Source organism: Lissotriton helveticus, chromosome 7, assembly GCF_964261635.1.
Source record: "Lissotriton helveticus chromosome 7, aLisHel1.1, whole genome shotgun sequence".
Classification (NCBI taxonomy): domain Eukaryota; kingdom Metazoa; phylum Chordata; class Amphibia; order Caudata; family Salamandridae; genus Lissotriton; species Lissotriton helveticus.
This window is the reverse complement of record NC_136068.1, coordinates 393,978,672-393,990,812: the sequence shown is the minus strand read 5'-3', so window position 1 is coordinate 393,990,812 and position 12,141 is coordinate 393,978,672. Positions and strand designations below refer to the sequence as shown.

The window sequence follows — 12,141 nt, the reverse complement described above, 5'->3', positions numbered from 1 at the left end:
TCCATGTTCACTTGTACCATCTAGTAATTTAACTAAACAGCATAGGGGCATATCTTCTCATGCAGATATGCCATCACAAGTAATAAAATGCACCCTGCCTGAGGGCTACAAGGTCTGCTGTAGGTGTAACTTAAATATGTTACATGCAGTGACTTTGGCATGGCACACGGAGTGTGGCATGTCATGTTTTTACTCATGGTTTGCACCATGACACAACTGCAATGACAGGCTGCAAGTATAGTGTATCGTGGTCCCTTAGGGTGGCATAATACATGTGGTAGCCCTTAGGGTCCCTCTGTTATCCATGCCCTAGGTATCAGGGGTACCACTTACTAGGGACTTACAGGGGTGCCAAAGTGTGTGTCAACTGTTACACAATTAGACCATTTGACCTTGTTTTAGGAAAAGAGCACTTGCACTTGAGACTGGTTATCAGTATTCAGTGCACTGGCCGAGCTGAAAACCAGCAGCTAGTATTTCTGATGGAGGCATGGAGGAGGGGGGTTGGGGGGGCTTGGGTTTGGCAACTGCAACACAATTCTAGTTTCCTACACCTGCCATGCTGCTGTGACAGAAGATCTTCCCAAAGCTGCAGCTTGATCAGATGACAGATGCTCATGCCCAAGAGTTCCGGTAACCAGACTATCCTGGCTCAATCCGGAGCTAGTAGGATGAGGTGGGCCGGGTTGTTCGTGATCTTCAGACCTGAGGGCAGGAGAGGCTGCAGTGGGAAGATATGCAAGGGTCCAGATCTCCACTCTAGATAGAATGAGTCTCCGATCGAAAGCTACCTTAGAAACTCCAGCACGCAAAAGGGCTGACATTGCGCACTCTTGATAGTGGCAAAAAGATTAAGGCCAGGTTCTCCACATTGCTGGCAGACTGTTACACTATAAGTAGAATGGCTCGGATGAAACTGAGCTTCTGTGAAGAAATCCGGAGTGACTTCAGCTCATTGATAGTGAACCCCAACTATGTTAGGAGAATGCTGTCTTTTATAGATGGCTGACGACTGCCTGGAGCGAGTCTGCCTTCAGCAGCCAGTCAACAAGGTAGGGGAAGACTGGAACCCTCAACCTCCGTAGATGTACTTCGACCACACCATCACTTTTGTGAACGCCTGAAGGGCGCTGGGGAGCCCAACGGGGAGCACAAAAAACTGATAATGCTCATGGCTGACTGAACCATAGGAAACGCCTGTGGGCCTGCAGGGCAGGGATGTGAAAAATAGGCATCCTGCAGGTCAAATGCCACCATTCAGTCTTCAGGGTCCTGGGAAGACAGGACCTGGGCTAGCGTTAGCATCTTGAATTTGTCTCCCCTGAGGAAAGCTTCGAGAGTGTTGAGATCTAAAAATAGGACAAGGCTTCCGTTCTTCTTTGGCACAAGGAAATGGCGGGAGTAACACCAAGTTCGTCTGGAGCCCTAACTATGGCCTCACTGGCCAAAAGAGTCAGCTCTTCCTGACATAAGACCAACAGATCGTCCTCAGTCAGCTGTTCTGGATGCGGTGGAAGGTGCAGTGGGGTAGAAAGAAAGTGAAGCCTCGACGAACAATTTGTAGGACCCACTTGTCCATCGTGATGGCTTGTCAATGCTTGGCGGAAAGACAGGATCCGGATTGTGACAGGATGGTTGTGTGCCAGCCAGGATACACTAAAGCAGTTTAACAGTTGTGGCTGCTGGAGAGACGGAGAACTGAGCAGCACACGGTCACTGCTGAGAGAACTAACAGAAAAAAGCCTACCGTTGAAAAAGGGAAATACAAATGCTACCAAGGGAAGAGCAAAGTTGATGGCCTTTTTGTTAAGGGCAGGCAGACTCAGGCACTGAATCATTACAGGTCAAGATGTTCTGTGTTTGAATTCCAGGTGAAGAGAAAAGCTTAAAGGTCAGTTCACTGATTTTATTCCATTCATGCATAGGTCCTAATATTGAAAGACATTCCGGTATGATCTTTTAAATAATCAGAAAACGTGTACTTCAAATATTCTACATCATGCCGTTGTGTTAGGGGTGGTTTTATAGCACTCTTATCATCTGTTAGGGTATAAAGGCACTATGGATGCCATCCTTGAAGAGGCAGGATTTCTTTGGGCAGTCATTCCAGACTTTGGGAGCCAGTCATGAGAAGGCGCAACTTCCTACTCTGCTTTTGTGTGGGGGCGGTGCAGACTAGTGACAGACTGACAGAGATGAGGTGTCTGGAAGGTTGGTGGAAATGAATGCGGCTATTCAGTTAGGCAGGGCCTGTGTTTTGAAGTGCTTTGTAGGTGTAGGTCAGGAGTTTGACATTTCTGGGCTTGTGTATAGGGAGCGAGCAAAGTTCCCTAAGGTGTGGTCTGATGTGGGCTTGGCATCGGAACCTGATGGTTAGTCTGGCCGCTCCGTTTGGATGGTCTTCAGTCTCATTGCATGCTGGTTGGCTATCCTTAAGTACAGGGCATTTCCATAGTCTAGTCTGCTGGTGATGAGGACTTGGGTAATTGTTTTCCTGGTGTCATCTGGTAATCAATTTAAGGATTTTGAAGAAAATGTTCGAATATTGAAATAGGACGAGGATACTGCGCTGACTTGGGCGACCATGTCCAGTTTGTCTATGATGATTCTGAGTGTCCATGCTTGCGAGTAAGGCTTGGCAGTGTGCCCGAAGTCTGTGGACCACCAGGTAGAGTCCCATGGAGAGGCATCCTTTCCAAAGACCACTACTTCGGTCTTGTCTGAATTCAATTTGAGGCAGTTGAATTTTATACAGGTGGCCATTTCAGTCATGCATGTGGTGAACTTGTTCCTGTGCTGGGTTTTTGCATAGAGCGACAGTATCAGTTGCATGTCGCCTGCATATGTGAGGATGTTTATGTTGCAAGTCTGGATGACGTTGGCCAGTGGAGTCATGAAGATGTTGAAGAGCTTCGGGCTAAGCAAGAAGCCCTGTGGCATTCTGCAGATGCGTTCTTGTGCTTCAAAGGAGATGGGGACAAGCTGTAGTTCGGTTTTCTCCAGTAAGGAAAGAGAAGATCATCTCAAGGGTGTGTCCCTGGATGCCTGGTTTGTGAAGTAATCAGACCAGATGGAATGGGAGACTGTGTTGAAGGTTGCTGTTAGGCATATGATGACGAGGGCTGCAGTTTCCCTCATGGTTTCATCTCTTCATATTCACTGGTTAGTCAGTACAGACATTTATTTTCCAAAGAATTCCCTCGACGAACTCTCATTTAGGATAAATGGGTGAGTGATCATCAGTACTAGGCATACAACATTATGTGATTACGTCATGCACATAACTGGAGCACTGTTCATTTAAAACAAAGACAATAAGATAAAAGAATTATTGACAACATTTGAGACTGTTCACTTTAGCGTAAACATTTTTATCCTCCTAGGGGTCATGTTATACCGGTCACCAACGTGTCTGCTCTTGTTGAGAAAAGGTTTAGCCTTCGGGAATCTTAAAAATTAATCTTAAGAACCAAAATAAAGCAACTCAGATAAGCAAACTACCAAAACCACACATTAGCTGCACAAAGAACATGATACTGACCCTTGATCATTACCACACCACACACAATGGTTTACCCTTAACAAGCAAAGGAATGTTACCTCAGCCCCATACAGACCTTTAGTGCTGACAGAAAACACCCAGTGGATTGAAATGTTTTAAACTCTTTAATGGAGGGGGGACATGTAACAGGTACACAATCTGAACATACAACCTAATCTATAGCAAGGACCTACAATTTTCCATCCAATATAGGTTGGAAGCTGTGAGCCACACCCATCTAGCCAAACCAATGGACTACACCACATGCTTGAAGCAAAAGCTGCATAGATATGTTTTTTTAAGTGTCCGCAGAAAGAAAATGAAGGACTGCTAGAATCAAATTCTAGGGCCTAGACTGACTATTAGACTTTTAGTCATGTGAGTTTCTCCCTACCACACTGATGGATTTTATTCAAAGAATATTTTAAATGAAACATACTTTAAATTCTCTATATAAAAACGTATGTAGGCCAATGGTAATCATTCTGCTCTTCTGGGTTTGAATCCTCTTTAGTGGCCATAAACAAATTACCTTCATGGGCACATCTCCGTGATATAAAAGCATACAAAATTGATGAGATATGTTTATTTATATTGAATAAGATTTTGGCACATGTTCATTTTGTAGTCTTCAGAAAGTAAATAACACATGATCCATAATCCATTGTGAAAACTCCCTCCTATAAAACCTGCCAGTAACTGCACTGGCTCTAATTTTACATGTGCAAACCCACATTTGTTTTAAACCACTTTGCTTTAGAAAATACAGATAAAAACTACTTACCGGACTGCAGTCACAATTTTGGTTGTGACCATGGAGAACGAGGGCAGACGCAGAATGTTTTCTCCAAATCAATTTTTCAAACAGATTATTCAGGCCTGGGATTAATTTGAACTCCGCTATCATTTTGTGAACCTAATAAAATGTAAGTAATTAAATTAGGTGCATTAAATATTGACATTTTCTTTTGGACAGACAAATTTCCAATATAACTATGAAACCCATTACATGCAACACAATTTTGCAGCTAGATATCGGATGTAGAATCACATATTGTGACTACACTCCATCTAATTTAAAACCGTGGGTAATGACTATAGGCGTGACAAAAGACTCATGAGATTTTTAAATGAGCTTCACAATAGCCAAGCATCAGTGACATCTTCACATTTTATTTTTTGCCTCTATTCCTTATCATGGGCTCATCTCTTTCTTTAAGGCCTGAACAGAAAAAGGATTTGTATAATTAAAACATATATAGATAATGTGGAAGCATTTGCTACGGGCTGCTATACATGAGCACTAAAGGTCAAGAAGCTAGCTTTTTTAATATTTATAATTAAGGATTAATTCCTAACTGGGGTTGTGATACGGAACATGTAACAAAGTATGTTTTGCATCTTAACAAACAATCAAAGGGCAGTATTTCAGAACTGAATATGTGTCTTAAATACACAGCTAAACTGGATTGCATGGATGGAGATATATATATCTATATATATATCTATATATATATCTATATATATATATATACTAGAATAACGATTACCAATGATGGATGGCAGTGGATAATTTTAGACAAACATTAAGTAGCCATTCTCTTCCCCGTTGTGCTTATGCTTTACCAAAAGAATGGCCCAAACAGCAAACCAAACCATGAATCACACACCAAATGCAATGCTCATGACCTAAACAATTGAGGTAAAACATGCAATTACCAATGTCATACATTATCTAACATCTGAGATTGTAGCTCACATTATCATTATAGGAAAGAGAATTTTGAATGTTGTCTTTATTGGCTTGAGCATGGGTTGTTATTTCTCTAATGATGTTGGACTTTTAGGTCTTACGTCTTGACTTGAAGTCTTGCATACAGAGCTATCATGATGCAAGATGCCATCATTCCTAGTAGCTGCATGAATACCCAAGCTGGTAATGAGTGGTTGGGTTGAAATTTGGAAATGAGAACCTGAATATTGTGGATTCCGGCTGGATTGGGTCAGGCTAGAGCTTTTTGTGCCTCTATAGTGGCCCCCAAGTATGTTTGCGTTTTGGAGGGTTGAAGATGAGACTTCAACAAATGTACTGTGAATTTGAGGCGGTGCAGTAAATGTAGTGTTCTTTGGGTGTGCCATGGACATTTTGTGAGAGTGCTGGCTTTGATGAGCCAGTCGTCTAGATATGGGAAGAGGTGAAGATGCTGTCTTCGCAGATGTGCAGCGACTACTGCCAGGCACTTTGTGAATACTCTGGGAGCAGTGGAGATTCCGAATGGGAGCACTTTGAATTGGTAATGATGTCCCACTACCACAAACCTGAGCTATTTGCGATGAGCAGGATGTATTGGAATATGGAAGTACGCATCCTTTAAGTCCAGAGTGGACATAAAGTCCCCTTGTTGCAACAGAGGAAGCACCTGTTGGAGACTGACCACATGGAAGTGATCTGAATGCATGTATAGGTTTAATTCTCTGAGGCTTAATATAGGTCTGAGAGAACCATCCTTTTTGGGAGTTAGAAAGTAAAAGGAGTATACACCAGTCGCTTGATATTGTAATGGAACGGGTTCTTTAGCTCCTTTTTCCAGAAGAGATTGGACCTCTTGTTTGAGTAGGTGTATATGTTCTGGAGATAGTTTGTGTTTTCGTGGTGGAATGTTTGGAGGGTTGTTGGTAAGCTCCAGGCAATGGCCAGATTGGATAATTTGTAAAACCCATTTGTCTGATGTGATGGTATTCCAGACTGGGAGAAATTGAGTGAGACGTCCCCCAACAGGTGTTGAATGATTGGCGGGAAGGGGATACAAGTCAATGTTTTTTTGTGGCTGGGGAAGTACGGGGTGTATTACCTCTCCCTCTACCTTTGCCATTGTTTCCCCGAAATCCACCTCGAAAATAACCTCTGGTAGAGGGGGATTGACCATTGCCTCTATATGAGGTAGATGACCCATCAGTAGGCATGGTCTTTGAGCCTCTCATGTAAAAGGAGCGGTGAAAGGAACCACGGGTGGATGGTGTCTGCAGTGCTCCCTTTGATTTGGCTACCTCAGTGTCTTTCTTCATTTTTTCTAATGAAGTGTCAACTGTAGGACCAAATAAATGTTCCTTGTTAAATGGTAAATTTAAAATGGAAGCTTGAACCTCCAGTTTAAATCCTAATACCCTTAGCCATGCGTGACCTCTAAGTAGGATGCTGGTGTTAATAGCGCGTGAAGCAGTGTCTGCTGCATCTAGAGCACACCTGATTGAAGTGTTGGAAATAAGCTTACCTTCCTGGACACACATTTTTGCATAATCATGTAATGACTAAAACTTGACTGTTTATGTACCACTCATTCGAAATGATTCTATGTTCATGTCATATCTATTGATTTTTGTATATATGAATGCTAAGGACATCTTTTGATTAGATGTTTAATATATTCAAGACCTTTTTAGCTTTCAATATTGTATACCAAAAAACAAAAATCAATCACAAAATGTAAGTACATATCTGTTTATGACAACACTTCTCTATTTTGTTAGGAGTTCATTGCTGACTTAATAGCAATATTGAATGTTGGTCACAATTTCTGTATGCCCATAGACTTATATAAATAACTTCTTGCTCAAGTATGTTTTCAAATGTGTAGACATTATTTCCCTGCCCGTGGCAGGTTATTTGTACACAGAGGCCCTTTCCTTCCTAAAATGCTGCTCGCTTCAGTCAAAGGTCTGCCTAACTGAGTTTGGCTATAGGCCACGAAGAGCTGTTGTGATTTACGGAATTGTTTGGTGTGATGTAAATAAAACTTTAAACATTAGGAAGAAAGGTGCGAAGAATAATTGGTTCATTCAGATGAAACTGTAAGGGGCACCTTTGGTATGAACTTCGGGGCAGTCCTAAGGATGACTGTGTTCTCTGTAAATTGCAGAAAAGCCTCCTGGACAGTAAAAACCGAATTCCGCTTACTCTTCTAGCGGATGTCGAAGCTAGAAGGGTGGCTACCTTCCATGTAAGGAATTTGAGGTCCGCCTTATGAATCGGTTCAAACATTGGTTTAATACGTTGAGAAAGGACAATATTAAGATGCCACTCAAGTGGAGGAAGTTGCACCGGAGGAAAGACCCGGAAAAGGTATTTTTAATTAATTGCTTTATTATCCTGTAGGTGCACAAGGATGGAATCTGAGCGGTAGGTCTATATCTAGATATTGCTGCAAGATGCACCCTAATAGATACATTCAAGAGACCAGAATGAGCAAGAGAGAGAAGATATGGCAAGATTTGCTCCAAAGGTGCTTCCAAGGGGTGTAAGTTGTGTTGCTGGCACCATAAACAGAACCTTTTCCACTTTAGTCTATATGATTTATTGGTGGATTGTTTTCTAGCACTGGCAAAAGTGAGGAAGATGGCCTTGAGCTCTAGGGGGTTTATGGGCATGGAATTTTGGTCTGCAGACTATCTGCCCTGGATTTAAAGAGCCTGAAGGTGACCACCCCAACTTTTGAGAGAAGCATTTGTGGTTATGATGAAGTCTGGTATGAGTGGGAGGAATGTGAGGCCTTTGAGGATGTGATACAAAAGGGGGTGGTGATGGACGGAGCATCTGAATCAATCAAACACTCACACCCAGTGAAAAGATCTGGGTTGAATCCATCACCGTTCTTTAGCCCACTCTGCCAACCCAGTTCAGACATGGCTATATGCAAATCAGTCTGACCCTGTGCCTCATGGGAACAGTCCAGCCCGAACTGCCAAGCCATGTCTTCCCTGGACGGGAAACAAGCTTCCGAGGACCGGTTTCTGGCATTCCAGCCGTCTTCAGCCCGGCTTGCTTGAGTCCAGTGGCAAAGTGAGCAAGGGACTCACGTCTGAGCATACCCTGCCACACTTATGGCGGCCAAAAGCGGTACAAAAGGGGGTGGTGATGGACGGAGCATCTGAATCAATCAAACACTCACACCCAGTCAAAAGATCTGGGTTGAATCCATCACCGTTCTTTAGCCCACTCTGCCACCCCAGTTCAGACATGGCTATATGCAAATCAGTCTGACCCTGTGCCTCATGGGAACAGTCCAGCCCGAACTGCCAAGCCATGTCTTCCCTGGACCGGAAACAAGCTTCCGAGGACCGGTTTCTGGCATTCCAGCCGTCTTCAGCCCGGCTTGGGCAGAGTGGGCTAAAGAACGGTGATGGATTCAACCCAGATCTTTTGACTGGGTGTGAGTGTTTGATTGATTCAGATGCTCCGTCCATCACCACCCCCTTTTGTACCGCTTTTGGCCGCCATAAGTGTGGCAGGGTATGCTCAGACGTGAGTCCCTTGCTCACTTTGCCACTGGACTCAAGCAAGCCGGGCTGAAGACGGCTGGAATGCCAGAAACCGGTCCTCGGAAGCTTGTTTCCGGTCCAGGGAAGACATGGCTTGGCAGTTCGGGCTGGACTGTTCCCATGAGGCACAGGGTCAGACTGATTTGCATATAGCCATGTCTGAACTGGGTTGGCAGAGTGGGCTAAAGAACGGTGATGGATTCAACCCAGATCTTTTCACTGGGTGTGAGTGTTTGATTGATTCAGATGCTCCGTCCATCACCACCCCCTTTTGTACCGCTTTGAGGATGTGAGACAAGTGGGGCCACCATATGAGAGCCTGAACCATCCCTGGTGTTATCTTTATACAGTCAAACGACACCCTTCATCTGAATCCATTGAAGCTGTAGTTCTCCTTCCAAAGGCCTCGTCTTCATGCATGCTAGGAGCACGAGTTTGACTGCAGATGATATCATCCCTAGCAATGATTTGTACTGATGTACTGTCATGGGGATGAGCCTTGCATTTACACTGTGTTAAGTTGGCATGAGCTTATTAGAAGTTTAAACGCCATTTTTTCTTTCTGCTGCCTTTGCACACGGCACACATTACTATAAATGTTTAGAGTCTAGCAGAGTGTTTTGCTTCACACGAGAATAATATGTTTTTCTATATTAGCAGCCTTGCTTGGTAAGCTTTGTCTGAACAGTGAGTGCCGAGGCCTTCAAGGTTATTTCAACACAGTGGTTGTTGTTCGAACTGATCAGCGCACGTTCTAGGCAGAACATATATATAGCTGTGGCCATCTCTGATTTTGGGGCGTTTAATCATGCACTGCGTAGGCATGCTCACACACTTGGCGAACATTCGCATGCAGAGAGCTGGTGCAGAAACTGATGTGATCCGTTTCTGCTAGGACCAGAAGTATGGGGCCGCCCTTGTAATCCCAAGAGACCTTCTGCAGATATAAAATAACCTACTAGCAAGGTAGGGTGAGATATAGGTGTATTCTAATCTGTTTCCATTTAGCATTGTAACATGCTTTCTCCCTTTGTATTTTATGGAATAGTAACTATGCTGATAATCTTGTTGCTTATAATATGTTTGCTTGTATTAGCTAAGATACTGCGCATGAGAACACGGCATTAGAAATAAATATTTCAAACTTGCTCGTGTCTCCTTTTACTCCCTGTTTTGGACTGCTATGAGAGCATAACGAAAGAGTGTTCTTGTGTTCCACATAGCCTGAGGTATTCTAAATTCCATGTTCTGGGTTGTCTAATCATTGGGGTTATGGAAGAACCAATGAGACACTGATTGCTAGTCTGGTACGGGATTTTGGCTAGTAAGGTGAGTTTTGGTACACCCTAATTCACTGAGGTTCCAAGTCTCTATGCACAGTTCTGTGTAAGAGCAGAATCCCTGCTACAGTACTGAAGCTGACTTTCTTCAGGATAGCTTGTGAGCTAATTGCACTAGATTGTGGTGTCTTTCTAGGGACAAAAAGGCCTTGTCTATCCTTGTGACTAGAGTAGAACCTAGGAAGGCGATACACTGACTTGGGATAGGAGATGACTTCTGAAGATTTCAAGTGAGGCCCAATTTGCAAAAAAGGGTAATGCAGTCTTGGTTGGCCATCGCCATTTGCATTGGTGTCTGTGCTTTCAGGAGCCAGTCGTCCAGTAGGGGACAACTTGGTGACTATGTTTCCTGAGGACAGCTGCAACTGGTGCCTGGTACTTTGTGAAAACTCGTGAGGCGGATTTGAGGCCACATGGCAAAGACTTTGAACTGGTAGTGGATGCCAGATACAATAAAGCGAAGGTACTTCCGATGCTTGTATTGAATGGGGATGCTACCTACCCAGAAAGCATCTGTTCTTGGCATGTAGAGCTGTGGATTCACATGCTTAGCATACTCCAGCCATGTAGTGTTGGGTCCGGAGGTTTGCAAGTTGTTTTTCTTTGAAGAAGTCTTTTCCAATCACGAGGTAAGGGGACTCCTCCTTTTGGTGATAGTGCGCATGTGCATAGACTCCATTGTTAGATTGTTTTCCCGCAAGAGAGTGAGAATGGAGTGAGTATAGTATAGAGATGTCCATGCGTATGTAATGTAACTAATGCAAGACTACAACAACTAAAGGTGCCCGGGGAGGTGGGAGGGCGCATGTGAATCTACAGCTCTACATGCCAAGAACAGATGCTTACCGGGTAAATCGCATAATCAGTTCGAGGCATGTGTGCTATAGATACACATGCTATGCATAGACTATATAGCAGTATTCTACCAAAGCGGTGGATAACCAGTAGATGTTCCAGCTGTCTGAAAAAGTATTTTAGCACTGCTTACCCTACGCTAGCTTGTTGGCATGCTAACACACCCACACATTAATGCTTGGTAAAAGTGTGTGGTGTGGCCCATGTTGCTGCTTTACAAATGTCAGCCATAGGTATGTTACCCATGGACGCTCCTATTTTACAAGTGGAATGCTCTCTAGGTGGTATAGATAAGGTTTGTTTAGCTGTAGCGTACCAGGTTTGAATGCATTTAACAATCCATCTTGCAATACTAGATTTAGAGGTCGGATTGCCTTTGTGAGGTGTAGCAAATGCAACAAACGATTGTTTTGTTTTACGAAAATCTTTTATTCTTTCAATGTTGTACAACAACGCTCTTCTGACGCCAAGAGTATGAAGAGCTCTTTCTGCTCCGGAATCAGGTTGAGAAAAGATTACAGGCAACTCAACTGATTGGTTGATATAAATAGATGAAACCCTTTGGGAAGGAATTTTGGGGTGGTGCGGAGAACGACTGTCTTTATGAAGCTGAAAGAAGGCTTCTTCTAAGGTTAAAGCTTGCAGCTCTCAAACTCTCCTCAATGAAGTGACTGCAATGAGGAAGGCCCCTTACCATGAAAGAAACTGTAGGGGACAGTTGTGTAATGGCTCAAAAGGTGGACCCATGAGCCATGTAAGCACAATTTTCAGATTACAAACTGGCGCTGGAGGCAACTTGAGTGGTATTACTTTCTTAAGCCCGCCATAAAGGTTTTAATTACTGGAACCTTGAAAAAAGATAGATGTTATATTTTTTGCAAATATGCGGCTACTGCCGCAATATGCAGTCGAATGGAAGTGTAGGATGTAAATGCAGAAAGTAACAAATTATATTTTGAGTAGATGCATCTAGTGGATCAATATTGTTATTAGTACAATATAGAACACATTTTTCCATCTAGCTGAATAGCATGCTCTGGCAGTAGGCTTTCTTGCTTCTTTAAGAATGGTCATACATTCTGGTGACAA

General features: G+C 43.3%; 1 protein-coding gene across 2 annotated transcripts in view; it reads right to left on the bottom strand.

Moving 5' to 3' along the window:
• Nucleotides 1-12,141, bottom strand: part of TRPC4AP (transient receptor potential cation channel subfamily C member 4 associated protein) — a 766,986-nt gene that overhangs the window by 451,797 nt on the left and 303,048 nt on the right. For both annotated transcript variants that reach the window (XM_078652243.1, XM_078652242.1), the window contains exon 10: nt 4,326-4,457. In XM_078652243.1, the coding sequence (XP_078508369.1) occupies nt 4,326-4,457 (132 nt within the window). The remainder of the gene's footprint in view (nt 1-4,325; nt 4,458-12,141) is intronic.